The sequence below is a fragment of the Convolutriloba macropyga genome, chromosome 6 (genome assembly GCF_964194025.1).
Source record: "Convolutriloba macropyga chromosome 6, txConMacr16.3, whole genome shotgun sequence".
Classification (NCBI taxonomy): Eukaryota; Metazoa; Xenacoelomorpha; order Acoela; family Convolutidae; genus Convolutriloba; species Convolutriloba macropyga.
In genome coordinates, this window is record NC_134473.1 from 51,730,957 (window position 1) to 51,747,554 (window position 16,598).

General features: G+C 35.0%; 1 protein-coding gene across 3 annotated transcripts in view; it reads right to left on the reverse strand.

Annotated features, from left to right (window-relative positions):
- LOC142341032 (uncharacterized) overlaps positions 1-14,889 on the reverse strand; it is a 16,592-nt gene extending 1,703 nt beyond the window's left edge. Inside the window, exons 1-6 of one of the 3 annotated variants that reach the window (XM_075391862.1) lie at positions 14,594-14,889; positions 13,312-13,584; positions 12,931-12,994; positions 10,846-10,859; positions 10,163-10,353; positions 4,675-4,900 (exon numbers count right to left, since the gene is read on the reverse strand). In XM_075391862.1, the coding sequence (XP_075247977.1) occupies positions 4,675-4,900; positions 10,163-10,353; positions 10,846-10,859; positions 12,931-12,994; positions 13,312-13,518 (702 nt within the window). In that variant the 5' untranslated portion in view covers positions 13,519-13,584; positions 14,594-14,889. The other 2 variants (XM_075391861.1, XM_075391863.1) reach the window with 2 other exon arrangements.
- Between the last annotated feature and the right edge of the window lie 1,709 nt (positions 14,890-16,598).

Below are 16,598 nucleotides of genomic sequence, written 5' to 3' on the forward strand. Positions count from 1 at the left end.
CTCTCTAACGCAAAAGGCGGTCTCGGCTTCGGCTGTTGACTGCGTCCGATTCAGGGTTATATAACTCTCGATTGAACACATTGATGTTCTATTGTTGGTGCTTCCAATAAAATTGGAACACTTAAAGCAGAACCGATTCAAATAATAGCATTCTGATCAATGATTGCATTCCTTGATCAAGAACTGCTGGAGTCATTGTGATGGCGAATTTTCTTCATAAGAAAATTGCAAAGAGACGGAACTTAATGAGACTAGTATTATGTTGTTTCTAGTAAGCGGAAGCTGAAACAGCAACATGTGAAAAATCAAGTTTTGTTCAATGATCTCGAGGCGATAAGTACTATGAAGCAACTAGTAGCCTAAGCATGACTCAGATTTGAGACAGTCAAAAAGACTGGCGAAACTTCTTCACATGAAAGTTACATAGAGAACTACAAATGTATACAGCGAGTATTATGTTGTTTCTAGTAGGCGAAAGCTGAAACATCAACATGTGAAAGTTGTCTGCAAACTGTAGAACGATATGTGATTAGTACTGTGCTGTTACTAGTAGCCAGTCTGACTGTAGAAGCCAAGACAAAGGGAAACTAATGCATCTGAAAAGGACAAGTTATGGAAAGGTATGCACGATAAGTATTATGTTGTTTCTAGTAAGCGGCAGCTGAAACATCAACATGTGAACGTCGTTGTGTACAGTAACCTAGAACTATATAGTCCTTAGTAACGTGCATTTACTAGTACCTGTAATTGGTATTCAGACTCAGGCAGTTTGGAATAGTTTGGCAAAGATGCACCAGAGAAAACTGGGATTTGATACAGAAATTGTTGAATACAAGTATTATGCTGCTTCTAGTAGGTTGAATCCGAAACATCAGCATGTGAAAATTGAAAACATTTCTGGTTCGAATTGTCACAAGTATTTGGTGATCTGAGTAGCCAAACTCACTACAACGCCAATTGAAGGCAAAAATTCTCAACGGGAAAAGCTATTCTCATTGAATGAGCTAACAAGACGAGTATTATGTTGCTTCTAGTAGGCGAAAGCCAAAACATCAACATGTGAAAGTCTTGCTGAACAAATTTAATGTTGTTGAGCTCAGTACCGTGTGAATTAGTAGCCATAATTGGCGAGCGAAAATTGAACTGGCGAAACTTCGTCTTTGGAAAATTGCAGATGCCGAGCACTTATTTTGCAACGAGTATTATGTTGACTGTAGTAAGCGAAAGCCGAAACAGCAACATGTGAAAGCTGTTGAAATTTGTGGTCATTTTGCAATAAGTACAAGGAGTGTAACTAGTAGCCAGGTCAAAATTTGGGATAAGAATGAGCAAAAATTCTGCATGAGAACAGTTGAAATTATGAAACTAAATTACAAAGACTAGTATTATGTTGTTTCGAGTACGCGAAAGCGGAAACATCAACATGTGAACGTTTGTAACGAAGTTTCGTTAATTTTCAGCCTAGTACTGAGCAAGAACGAGTAGCCTCATCTCCAATCCCACGCAAAATGTAGTGAAAATATGTGAGTGAACCTTATTCACGGTGAGGGTTTCCCGAGGTCTGTATTGCAGCGAGTATTATGTTGCTTCTAGTAAGCGAAAGCTGAAACAACAACATTTGAAAGTTGGAATTAATGACTGAATGGAAACTTCGACCTGTGTTTGATAGTAGTAGCGAACAAAACTGCTGAATCGGTTTCTGTCTCATATTGGTCAGTGAACCAATTAAGAGACAATCAACTACATAACCTGAATTGGGCGAGAGAACCCCCTTAACTTAAGCATATCAGTAAGGGAGGAAAAGAAATCAACTGAGAATCCCTTAGTAATGGCGAATGAACAGGGAAAAGCTCATCGGGAAGAGAAATGGCAACATTTCTCGGTGTCCGGTATGGTTTGATGCTAGACTGGTGAATTTGTCCTGATGTCTACTGGAAAGTAGCATCAAAGAAGGTGAAAATCCTGTAAAGGTCATTTTCGATACCAGTCATAATGGCTCATTCCTATGAGTAGAGTTGTTTGAAAGTGCAACTCGAAGCTGGAGATATGTCTCTCCAAAAGCTAATTATAAAGCGAGACCGATAGTAAACAAGTACCGTGAGGGAAAGTTGAAAAGCACTCTGAAGAGAGAGTGAAAAGTACGTGAAACTGTTGAAGGGGAACTGGAGTGAGCGTTACCATACTCAATGCCTTGATATTATATTCTCGGCTACCGAGTAGTGTAGTTGTCGTCTTTTGGCAAATCTTGTTAATGAATCGAGCAGAAGTTTTCCTCGGAATTCTTCTTGTTGATTCTAAACAAAATGAGATAAATTGATCTTGATTGCCTGTCTGACCTCAACTTCCTATTCAATGCTCTCTACAGCCCGTCTTGAAACACGGACCAAGGAGTGTGAGTTGCTTGCAAGTGTTGTCGCTCATTGAAAGCGCACACGCGAAATGAAAGTGAACAGTGTAATTTTTATGAATTGCACTACTTTGTGTGGTGAGGGCGCCGATTCGGTGTCCCGCAACCACGGACGGTTTTGCTCTTATTGCATGACTGATCCAGAGCAAGTAGCACACGACCCGAAAGATGGTGATCTATGCTTGGGCAGGGCGAAGCCACGGGAAACCATGGTGGAAGCCCGAAGCGGTTCTGACGTGCAAATCGATCGTCTGACCTGAGCATAGGGGCGAAAGACTAATCGAACCATCTAGTAGCTGGTTTCCTCCGAAGTTTCCCTCAGGATAGCAAAAGCTTGAGCAAGATTGAAAAATCTTCGCAAAGCAATTTCATCGGTTAAAGCGAATGATTAGAGGAATGGGGGAAAATTTTTCCTTCACCTATTCTCAAACTATAAATCGGTGAGATGTCCTTGTGACTTAATTGCACTTGGACTATGAATGCAAGCTTTTTGTGGGCCGCTTTTGGTAAGCAGAACCGGCGATGTGGTGCGTGACTTGATAACGGTTTTTCAGTGCCGATTAAACTAGTCACAGTTGATGTATGCAAAATTAAATTAAAAAAGTTTGTTTTGTATTTTTCTGAAAATCAGTGTTTTAAAATAGTTATCACCCGTAAAGTACGTATAAAGCTTTCTATTTAGGTCCGAGAAGAAATTGTTTTGTGGCACAAAGTTTGGTCCACAATTTCTGAATTAAAGCTGTGTAATGGCATCAGTAGCTCTGTTGTTCTGCTATAAAACGCTTTTAAGGATTATAAATTTATCAAAAATTACCATTTACGACTTTCGCCAAGCATATATTGATTCAATAAAAACGTTATTTTATCCTCACTATATCCTCACATCATAGAACTTCCTTTGTGAGAAAGTTGTAGTCATAGAACTTTCCTATATGATAAAGTTGTAACCGTATAACTTTCTTTTGTGGAAAAGTTGTAACCCTACCATTTCCGTACAACTTTTTTCGTCTATGACATTAAGGATCCATAAGAGGAAAGTTCTAGGATAACAATTTTTGGTTTACCCGGGTTACATGATTTTTCATGTAAAATTACATTAATTTCTCGGGTTGGGCACCAAGATTTTTTCGGGTGATTTACATGAAATTTAATGGAGTGTCCCCCTTGTAATATGTATTGCCCCCCCAGGTTGAGGTTGCGCTCGAAATCGCCTCTGATCAGACCGTCCCAGACAAGTGGGACCTCTGATCAGACCGTCCCAGACCGAAGTCATCTCTGATCATACGAGAGTGCGCTCGAAGATCGTTGTGCGCTCGAAGTGCGCTCGAATCTGCCTCTGATCAGACTGAAGTGCGCTCGAAATAGCCTCTGATCAGACTGAAGTGCGCTCGAAATTGCCTATGATCAGACTAAAGTGCGCTCGAAATCACCTCTGATCAGACAAAAGTGCGCTCGAAATCACCTCTGATCAGACAAAAGTGCGCTCGAAGTTGCCTCTGTTTAGACTAAAGTGCGGTCAAAATATTCCGATCAGAGAATGATTTTGAACATGAACAAATCTCTCAATATCGTTATAATATATTCATTTCATGAAAATCCATGTTATCAATCTTATATTCAACTAACAAAAAACCGACCCTAAAAGTATTGCTAATGAAATTAAAACCAAAAAAAAATGCTCAAAAAATTATTGAAAATGCCATTTATTTATGTTTTTAACCGAATAAATGAATTTAGACAGCTTTGCATAAAAACGTCTTGATCTACTTTGATTCAAAATATTTTCTTGAGGGGACCGGTAGTTGCTATCAGCTGGACCCCTTGGTTCTGATCAAACTCATCAGATTTTCAGATGGAGTTTGGATCAGAATGGTGTTTTATTGTTGACTTTTACCACAGACAACAAATGTCAGTAAAAAAAATAAAAAAAAAACTTGAAAAAAATTCGCTCGACGTGGTCTCTGGTCAGACTAGTGTGCGCTCGAATTGGCCTCTGATCAGACTAGTGTGCGCTTGAAACTGCCTCTGATCAGACCGTCCCAGACCAAAGTGACCTCTGATCAGACCGTCCCAGACCAAAGTGGCCTCTGATCAGGCAAGTTCCAGACCATTGTCCAGACAAAAGTGCGCTCGAAGCCTTTTCCAGACCATGTAATTCGAGCGCACCGAGAACATGTGTGCGCTCGAAGATGGTCTGATCAGAGCTCAATTCGGTCTACTACATGACAGTGACAAGTTTACTCGTGTTAGTTTACTACTAATTTTACCTCAGCCATCATTTGGCACGTGACACATGAGCTGCAACAGCATGAGAAGAAACAGTCCTCGACAAGAGTGCCTCTGATGTTGTACATGCCTCGCATCTGGTACCGAACAGCCATGAAGATGACCAGTCTGGCTACTCCTGCTCCAGAAGCCATGGCATAGCAGAAGTAGTACAACGTTTTCAGTCCTGCGCCCACGCTGGGGTCATTGGGGTCCAAAGTTCCGCTCCTGTCATCAAAAATTACCATTTTCAAATGTTATATTGAATCTTCAAAAAAAAAATTGAAAGTTCATATAGAAATGAGGCGAGGAAGACTAATGAAGCTCATTTATGAAATTTGCACATTAAGACTGCAGAATCTTGCTGAACATAAAACAAATTTAATCTTACAAATTTTTCATTTGTGTTTCCGTAAGCTAATCAGGTTACGCGTGCTTTTGAGATGGTAGCAGTTTGCATATCCTAAATAGGAGAAAAAAACGCACACTAAATTTCCTGAAATTATAGCAATTAAACTAACAGTCAGAAGCAGCGTCTCAACTTTTTAATCAACATAAAGCAGCGTAAAATAGTTTAATTGATTAAGCAAAAAAAATACGTTTATTTCAAATAAACAGATATAAATTTACAAAAAAAATATATTAAGGAGAGAAAAAATTACATCGGACATTTCGAGAAAACTTATCCATTACAGTTTGAAAACTACTCGAAACTTGGCGTTTCATTTTTTAGGGATTGCGAAACAGTTTAGGGGCTGTGATCAGGGTACAGTGGTAGATTTCTCACCACTAATCTGAAAAAAATAGATATGTAAACAACTTTAACGTTTATAAATAAAATTTTATTTAAAAATACTCATTTTTCACTAGCAATTTTAATGTGAGATCTTTGCTTCAAGTATCGGTAAATAATCAAGCCAGGGTAAAGGTTTTGCCAATTAATATAGACATTTTTGCAGTGATAATAAGTAATTCTCAGCTCATATTGGCTGACAATTGTTCTGGACGAGTTTTTTTGGGCTTAATACTTGATTGCATACACATCTGTTGCCTAAAGATGCATCAATATCAATATTCCAAAAAACGGACAAAAATAGTCTTAATGTTTTAAATACATTGGTAGAAAGTTTGCAACAAAGTCATTACAATTTATATTTTCTTCCATTACATTATGTTACCAAAAACTACGTAGAGCATGATTTCCGACATTTAGAAGATCTGAGAAAAATTGCATTCTCACCATCTCCGCTTAAACCGAAAAGACTGTTAAACCGCATTGTTCTTTCGCCGTTTGCCAAGCTGTTGCGATACGAGATGTCAGATTTTCATGGAGGAAAATACAAAAGCAACTCAACTTAGCATCGATATCAATTCAACAGTTTCGAAACTCAAAAACTGAGTAACAGACTTACAGAATTCTCTAAAAAACCCAAAAAAGAGAGTTTTGGCGATGTTTTGGAAGATCGAAAAACCTCAGTGGAGCGAATTAGATTGACTCATAACGCTTTCTCTTCCTACGATGCAATTTCCAGAGGTAGACTATTTGTCAAAAATATCTCCAGAAGTACCGCACAAAAGTTACCCTGAAGAAGAAAAACAATTGTTTCCGTTCAAAAAAGTGTATTGATATGCTCATGAAGCCCTTTCTCGTTCTGGCAGAATGTTGTTTTTACTGAGTTCGGACAAACAATCAATTATGTTTTGGATTGCATTGCAATCAGATGGACGGAAAATGCTTGTTTAGTTTCCAGACAAGATCTACTTGCCGGTTATTTGGAGACTACAAAAAATTACAATGAAAAGTTCCATTTCTTAGACATCTTTTCTCCTGGAAATAAATCGAAGATCATCGACAATTTTGTCCAAGAAGAGTAGTGGAAACTACTGGATTAGCAGGCATAGAGTCTAGATCTTAATCCTATGGAATAATTAGAAGCTGTTTTGAAGCAGCAATTCCAAAAGAGACAGGTTTTTGAAATTATATAGAACAAGGCGGCTCGGTAATGTGCGATGGCACAAGAAGTTCCGACCCCGCCCATCCACAATTTTGGCGTAATTGTCTACCAAATGAGGAACAGATAGAAAAACCCAAAAATTATTTTTTGCGAATACCAAAAAAGCCCAAGTCTTTTTCAAAAAATTCTGTATGAAAGATAAGATAACCTCCAAAACAAATAACTCAGCGGAGTAAAAATTGATGCATTAGATTGCTGTAATAAGTCAATATTAAGAAAGCGAGTCAAGACGAACAGCAAAATCAAAAAACCACAACAACAAACATTAATTACATCAAAAAATTTATGTCCCTCTTAAAAACTAAATTTAATAACAAAGTCAACATACCGTCAGATAAACCTGAAACTAAACAAAAATAACTTATAAATCACCAGAAAACATATGCGACCAGTCCATAAAAAGGTTTGGTAACAATTATACAAAAAAGAACAAAAACAGTAAAGTAAAAAAATTAACTTATTTTTTTGAAACAGTTAACTTCAAAGTAATAAATACCATTAGGAATCAATTAATATTACCACAAATTTACGATTACCACTGCTTCTATAGAAGGGCATTAGGACCTGCCCTTATTCATTTTTTAAAGCGGCTAAAATGAACAACAAAGAACAAACAAAATTTCAATTGAAACTTGCCAGAAAACGCTGTCAAAACCGTCAAGCCAAATTTTGGCACTCAAAATATATTTGATAAATATATTTGATTGCGCTTTCTTCAAACAGCTATAATGTTGTACGTGGTCATTCATTAGTAGGACTAGGTAACAAGTAGACAAAAAAGCGAAGTGCTAAAGTATTTCGAAACAAAATTACATTCAATGTCATGAATGGCATTAATTACAAAAAGAGCTGTTTAAATAGCGTCGTTTATTCATGAAAAAGAAAACCTCGAGACCTGTAATTATCCAGAATATTTCTTGCATCTACAGAAGGAACGTCAAATATGACAAAAATCAAATTAATTTACTTTTTTTTGTGAAAGAGCGGTGTCGAAGCCAGAAAGGTCATAACAATTTCTTTGAAAAAAAGATTTTGGGACACCAATCCCTTTTATTCCTTTGACACCTATAATGTCATATTTGACCTGTAATTAACTAATGAGATTAGGTAACAAAAAGAAACATAAAAAGAACAAAATTGCGAAAATAAAAAGTTTTTTTTTTTAACTTTTGGAAACCGATGGGTTTCAAAGTCATGAAAGCCATCAGCTATCTGCTAATATCAGAATATCGGTTTTTCTGTTCTTCCATGAAAAGCCAATGAAAGCTATTACTATACAGGAAATTTCATACGACCGAAACGCCAAGGTATAAATGACAGTTAAGACAAAATTAAAAAATTCAATTGATTTCTTCAAGAAAGAGCGTCGAGGCCGTTAAAACGATGATTTATATCTTTCAGGATTTTAATATGTTCAATTCTGTTTTATTTTGAATGCTAATAAGTTGACATGAGAACTGTCAATAATTTGATAATGTGACAAAATTAGAAAACGTGAAAAACTGGCAAATATCAAAACAAACAAAAATCTAAAATCTTGTAGAATCAAAGCCAGAAAACAATAACTTCAGGCTTAAAACTGCAACCGAGAATAAAAGTTAACTCATTAGAAAGAAGAAGTAGTCTTTTTTTGCTGACACTAAGCTGTAAGTTGAACAAATTAAGAAAAAAATAGAGGAAAAGTTAATTAAGCCATTATTTATTGAAAAGTCAATTATTTTTTTTAAATTAGAAACGAGCATAAACTTTCAATTAAAAAACTAAATGCATTAGCCTGGAGCTGCTTAGCAAACGAATTGGTTGGACCTATCACTCCTGAGCTTTGATTTGATATGTTCTGTTCTTTATTATTAAAAAAAGTCTTTTTTTAAAAAAAAAAAGACCGACTGATTACAACCCGATTTTTTTTGGATTGTAACAGTCCAAGAATGGCCCAAAACTAGCCCTGTTAATACTTATTGTCTGTTAAGAACAATTGATTTTTCGAATTATGTAGATATAGATAATTTGTTAGTTGAAACTCAAAATAAATTCTGCATTTTTGATAATCAACGAGTAAAATTAGCAAAAAACGGCAAAGTTTTAACTAGAGTGCACTCTCAGCGGATTCTGAAGCAGAAATAGCCCCCCACTGAGTCTACAAAGATTGTATGTGTGTTGTTTGGGGGTGTACTGTCGGCAAATCAAAGTGGACTAAAGTAGCTTATTTCGTGCTGTTTTTGATGAAAAAGGCTGAATTTTGAAATGTTTATCCAGATTTTTTGACCAAAAAAATTAAATCAAAACAATCAACTTTGCTTGTTCGTCTTCAAAAATCAAATCAACGACACTATTCTTAAAAAATATAACAAATTTTAGCAAAATTGACGAAAATTTAGGCAAAAATTCCGGAAAATGTGAATAAAAACAACGTGAATTCACTCTTCTTTTCTCAGAAGTTTAAACTTCGATAACTCCCTGTAGAAAACGAAAATTAAAAAAATCTTTTTAATTCCATATTCTACGCTGGACGAGCTTTCTAATGATACCAGTCTCAACTCTCTACGATGAATATATCGAGCGGCAAAAATTCACGGAACAAAAAAAAACCCAGTTGAGTATATAGTTCCTCCCCCCTCAAGAGGGTCGGAACAAAAAAGTTTCTGAATTTTAAAGACGTCGTGAGAAACCGGTATGAAAACTATATCGTCTGCTAGACGTTAAGAAACTATCGGTGCAAGGACGCGTTCCTTTTATTTGATGTTTGTAATGCTTTTTAAGAAGTCGTCAGGTTCACGTAGTTGTTTGGTATCATAGTGTAGCTCAATAGGCATAAGATTGTGGGACTTTTATTTATTCTCGTTTGACAAGTATTTCAAAATTAAATGCATCACTCTTAATATCTACGAATCACTATTCTTAGGCGCATCACTATTCTACATATTTACACAAATTTTTTACTAGGTCTGCCATTTTTCATTACAAAAATTGAAAACGGGAAAACCAAATTCAGTTTTTGTCAGTTTTTCACAAAATCCTAAAAATAATTGTTATTGGTTGAAAAACAACAGATATTAGCAAGAGATTTTCGGCTTTTGTCTGCATATATAAATGAATTGAATATTGTCAGGGCACAGAAAACGCTTACGTCTGTCTTTTGAATAGTGTGAAATCTTATATAATTCTTGTTTGAAATCAAAGAAACTTCAACTCGGGACTGTACTGCTTTTAAGGTATTTGGCAAAAACTGTTATATTTCGATACCCTTTAGGTTAAGCAGTACTACTGCTTAAGAATTACATCAATTTTTCAAGTTAGTGAGAAAAATAGTTATATCCTTTCTAGCTTCCAACTATTCCTTGCTAATTTGAAAGCCAAAGTTAAACCGTAAGCTGCAGCAGCAGCACTGGTTGTTATAAAGTGCATAAAAACGACACAGATCAGCAAAGAACTTCAGAGTATTGAAGTCCCGAGCTGAAGTTTTTCGCATTCTTACGCAATCAGAATCGTGTAACACAAAATCCATCCGACGAATGCCACCATCATCAGACAGAAAGAGATGCCCCATATTTTGAGTAGTTTAGTGTAGTACGCAATGCAGAAGAACACACATTCTGGACAGCAGAAAGTGGCCAGACATATCATGAAGTTGTCAAAACACCCGCAGAAAGACTGGTACCACTGGTTCTAAATTACATCATCAGTCTATCCGAGTTTCATTTATTTCGATCACATTACATTGATTGTTTGTTTTGTGGTCAAAAACAAAGTAAATTTTCTATTTATTTTACTGACTGATTCATTTTAATTTTTTTGGACGTTATGTAACATCACGTTCTGAAAGGAATGTAATATTTGCTCAGGACAGGAAATTTGAAGATCTCGTCTAACTTGCAAGATCTTTCGAACATGCATTTATTTTCCAGAAGTAAGACATTTAACCAAGTAATCTAAAAGTTTTATGGCAAAGAATCACAATTTGTTCAGAAAGTCAAAAATTCATGTCCTGCTAAAACGATCTATTAAGTTGCTTCTTAAAGAAAACAGCTATTATTATTTTTTGATTGCTTCACGGTGACTTTTTTTAAAACATAAACTGTTTAGTTTTTTGGAATTTTAGGGTATTTCTTTGCTTTATTCGTCGTCACGGGTAAAGGTGTGAGAGAGTACATTACTTACCACGGTCCCCTGATCTGAAACAACAGATACCTAAACAGTTTTGACGTTGATGATTAAAAATGAATTCGAACTACGAGGCTCGGTAATGAGCAATCACACATAAGGTTCCGACCCCGCTAATCCACATTTTTGGCATAATTGTCTAACAAATGAGGAACACATAGAAAACCGCCAAAAATTCAAATAATTTTCAAAAAATGGCGTATGAACAAGAAGATAGGCTCCAAAGCAAATAACTCAGTGGAGTAAGAAATGGCGCATCAGATTGATGAGATCTGCCAATATTAATAAAGCCAGTCCAGACGAACAGCAAAATCAAGCAACAACAACAAACATTAATTACATCCAAATCTTTATATCCATTTTAAAAAAAGAATCTTAATAACAAAGTCAAAATAGCGTCAGATAAAACTGAAATTAAACAAAGTAACTTGTATTTCACTAGAAAAGTTATAAGAGCAGTCCATGATAATGCTTGGTAGCAATTAGACAAAAAACGAATAAAAACAGAAAAGTTAAAAAAAATCGCTTTTATGTATTTAAAACAATTAATTTCAAAATAATGAAAACCATTAGAAAACAACTGGAAAAAACCCAAAAATTTACATTCAACTCTGTTTCTATAGAAGAGCAATAAGTCCTGTCGTTATCCATTTTTTAAGCTTAAAGAATAACAACTACACAAAAAAAATCAATTAAATTTGCAAGAAAACGCTTTCGAAGCCGTATAGCAATATTTTGCCCCTCAAAATTCGTTTGATTGCGCCTTCTTTGGACACCAATAATAAACCATGTGACCTCGTTCTAATGAGACTAATAAACAAGTAGACAAAAAGAAAAAAGGGCAAAATTATGTATTACTTCTAATTTTTCGAAAGCATTTTTTTCCAAGGACTTGAAAGCCAATTTACGAAATGAAATAACTAAATAGTTGTGTTTATTGGTCCACAGGAAGCCCTGGAAACCTGCAATTATCCAGAATATGTCTTCCGTCTCCGAAAAGAACGTCAAAGATGAGAAAAAGCAAAAATTATTTTACTTTTTTGGGAAAACCCGTGTAAAGTCATAGCGCATTCTTTAAAAACATTAGAATTAGTTAAAACCATAGTCTATATCTTCAAGTATTTTTTATTTGTTCGATTAAGCCTTATTTGGAATGTCAATAATGTGATATGTGAATTGCCAGTAATTTGATTATGTGACAAAACGAGAAAACGTGAAAAATGGGCAAATGCCTCTGAAATAAATTGTGAAATCTAGTAGTATCAAAGCCAGAAAACCATAACTTAATGCGTAAAACCGCAATTAAGACTAATTTTTATTTCAGTAAAAAAGAAGCTTTGTTGTTTGCTGACACTAAGCTAGATTAAGTAAAGTCGACCAAATTAATTAAAAAGTAGAGTCAAATTTCAATAGGCCATTATTTATTAACAATCAAATATTATAAACGTCAAACTTTTCAATTTTAAAAACTAGATAGATAAATTTGGAGCTAAATAGAAAGCCAATGGGACCTATCACTAGTGAGTTTTGACTTAAAATGTTCTGCTCTTTAATTAATATAAAAAACATCATTTTTTTAAGAAAGAAAAGAACCGACTGATTACAATTCGAATTGTTTTTAGATTGTAACAGTCTAAGATTGGTCCAAAACTAACCCTGCTATTGTTTTTCGTCCATTAGGAACACTTAATTTTTCAATTTTAAGAAATACAGATATAGATGTTTTGTCAAATATAAAATCAAAAATAGATGCTGAGTTTTTGATAATCAACGAGTAAAATTAGCGAAAAACGAAAAATTTTAATTATTGAGCACTCTCAACGGAAATTGAAATAGAAATAGTCCCATTTGAGTCTAAAAAAATTGTGTTCCAGCATAATTGACAAAAATTTTAGGCAAAAATTCCTGAAAATCTGAATAAAAATAACGCAAATCGGTCTAATTTTCACAGAAATTTGAACATCGATAACTCAAAAGTGGTCAGAACAAATATGTATAGCTCTATTGCAATTTAAATGAGAAATTAAAATGTTCCGGTAAAAACGATAATAAAAGTAAAAACATTTTGAAAAAGTTACTTACTTTGGGCGACAACTGTGACGGTTTGCATGGAAACTGGCCCCATTGGGCTCTGATGTTGCATCGGCTGAAAAAATACGGTCCATTTGACTCCCGCAACTATGATCCAAGTATGGATCAAGATTAATATATCAAGATCAAGATATGATTTTTTCTTCAAAGTTGAAGTTCATTTTTAAAGAACAAAAATATGGAGAAAAGTAAGGTATGTTCAATCACAGGCAACTCCTACGAAATTAGGTGAGTGGTGGGATTCTTCATTCAGATCATTTCTTACATATCATTTCAGCGCATTTACATAATTTGAGCGCATTTCGTACATATATTTCGGAAAATCACTCGACTACAGAAAGTAGTTGACAAAATACATGCAAAAAAACCTACCTGCTGTCCGGCATACATAACTGGCGAGGGTCCAGGCTGATAGCCCTGGTTGTACTGGCCACCATACTGCTGCTGGGGTACTTGCTGCGACCCTGCGAAACCCATCCCAGGTGCGGAGTAAGGCGGGGGAACGCCTTCAGCTTTTGATGGTTGTGGTTCGGACGGAGGCGGGGGGTTCGGTTGCTTTGGGTAAGTTGATGGTTCCATTTTCGTTTTTTAGTCGATTATGTGAAAGCTTAATCAAAAATTCGCAATTGTTTCAGTTATCTTACTCTATCAAAGAACTGTATCTTGTAAGAACCTGCCCGGATGAGCACCACAAAAGAATCCTCGTAATCATACTAAGTCATATATGAGTTTTATGGAATCTTGACAATCATACTAAGATCTTGAATAAAAATTATCTATACCTAAACAATACCAAATAATTATTGTCAAAGCTAGAAAGCGCAAAATTGGATAAAAAGACATTTACATATTAAGTATATGATTACCAAGCATGTTCATCCCCGCTGGCAAGATATATAATTGTCGATCATTACAATCGTCTACCGGTACTGAATTAAACCTATTTTCAAAGAAACCGGAAGCACAATACGATCCAATCAAAAGAATTAAGCATAAATAAGTATCTTCTAATTTAACAATGTATCGAGATACAGAATTGAAAACCAGGAACAAAAGTGAATAAATTTACTCAAAAATTGGGCACCCGTAGAAGCCTGTAATGATCTTAAAAGATTGTTAGCAACTAGGTATCCAAATGTTGCAAGAAATAGGGGGACCAAATTACACTTTTTGTCGCTTTAAGAAAGAAAATAGCGTCCAAAAATGGAACCTCCAAAGTATTCGCTATTTTGAAACTTTTGAAGCCTATAACTTTATCTATATTAAAAAATCTCAAATGAACAAATGAAAGCGTTTAAGAAAAAGTATGTTCCCCTTATATAGATATCATGAAAGCACTCTAGTAAAATTTTGATTTGTTTGGTTAATATAAGCCCCTGAATAGTGTTTGCAGGATTAATGGTTATACAGCAAGATTCTTGCGAAAAAACGGCTATCTTGCAAAATCTTGCAAGATTTTGAAAACGAATTTTGCAATGCGATCTACCGTCCTGCAACATTCTGTCAGAATCTTGCAAGATCTTGCGAAATAACCATTCGAAATTGACGGGTAGAACAGTGCAAAAATCTTTAACATGAAATAAAGCAAATTACAAAGTTGTGAGTCCTTTTTTTATTTTATAGCGATGCAACTTGTGATTCATAAAATAAATACCTCTGATAGTGTAATTCTGATTGCGTCAAATAAAACGGAATAAGATTCTGTTCTACAAATGATTTTAAGTAAAGGAGCTGAAAAATTTGAACAACGAGTTATAATTAATATAATCGATTTACAGTTATCAATGGTGTATCTAAGCAAAAATTTACAATTTAGTGACTATATTTCAGAATGTAGGTTGTTTGTTCAAATACAATTGCTCTGAATGTAAGAATTTGTTGCTTTCTTTTTCCATACGTTTGCTTCCTCTATTTTGCTATAACAACAGAGGTTTTATATTTTTCCTTGATATGGGTGGTATTTTGATGAAACCCCGCATGAAATAAACTCATACACAAAAAGGAAGCATTCTGTTGTTCACGTTTTGCTCGTTTTTCAGTTTCCTTTTTGCTGACGTTTCAGACCGGTCAAAAAGGTTTTTAAAAAAGACTCTTTGTTTGTCATCTTTTTTAAATTTCCCGTGCATTTTGTATGTAATATGTCCTACAGCCATTAGCATTTTACAGCACTGTGTAAGATAAAATAACGAGAAAATTTTCGTTGTAAAAGTATTTTATATTTCTGAAGTCTCAACACAACATTTTGGGTAGATTCATATGCAGAGGAACTGAAATGAATTTTGTCTATTTTATTTGACGGTGAGAGCGGAAAAAATGACTGCAAAATCTCATTAAATACCTTTCCTTAGCCAGAAAACATGGAAAGGTTTTATAGCTGACCGAATTGATTGCTGGTATCCAGGATATAGAAAGAAAAGTATGTGCTTGATAGGAAATAAGATGTTACTAAGATAAAGGGGGATTGGATATAAGCGAAAGCTGCATTAGGCGAAAGCTGTTTTAATCAACATTTAAAAAACTACAAGTTGAACATTGCAGAAATTAGGCTAAAAGCAATTACAGCAGCTCAGTGCGGTGTTTGAAAAACTACTGGAAATTATAAAATTTTCAAGTGTCCTGAATATTTTCCAGCTCATGAGAACCAGAGTGAGCTCAAGTTAATAAAAGAGAAAACTCAAGAAAAAGCCCCTTTCTGATTGCTGCTCGGTCTCACAACTTGAAAAAACAATGATGAAATAGAAAAAAAACAGAAGGAAAACCAAGACAAAATAGATGTTTCACAGTAAAATTTTTAGAAATTGAGCACTGATGCGTGAAATCGGTTCAAACTCAGAAACTGAGATGAAAGAATTTGCCGGAAAAACTCAGAGACTATATATCTGGTTGCATGTGACACGACTTTTTTTCGCGACCACAAAAATTGGGGACAGTTAGGGAACTTCATATTGCCAAGTAGACTTTGCGAGCCAGTTGAAGATTTAATTAGTTTCCACCTAGCTCTCGCAAAATTTATATCGGAAAATTTTGCCCATTTTTAACAAAAGGATCCTTTTGCCTAAAAGGATATGCGCAAATTTAAAATGAAAATTTTTTGCTTAATCGCGAGCAAAAATGATCCGAACAAATGTTCATCACCTAGTCCACGACAAACGTTGACAAAATAAATTAAAGTTTTAGTAACTGCGATAATTTTCAGCTGTGTTTTTACCAATACAATTTCTAGACTAAATTAAAGAAAAAGGTATAAAGTGTCCTTTCAACTTGTCTTTTTGAGAGTAACTCAAACAAGATCAGTAATTCTGGTGTTTGAAATTAGGAAAAATAACAGAAATTACTGCTGACTGCTGTTCGCTCGTTTGAAACCTTGGTACCCGTTTGGTACCTAACACAAAAGCAAATTCAGTACTGAATCAGAGTAAAATTCAGAAATTATCAGTACTGATTCAGACTCTGATTCAGGTCACACTTCGCTCTGATATCTTCTGATTCAGAGTCTGATACGGACTCTGTATCAGACTCTGATTCAGACTCTGATTTTTGTCTGAATCAGACTCTCATTCAGATTCTTGTTTTTCTCTGACTCAGACCTTGATTCAGACTGTGAATCAGACTCTGATTCAGACTCTGATCTTCTCTGAATTAGAGAAAACTCATAACTA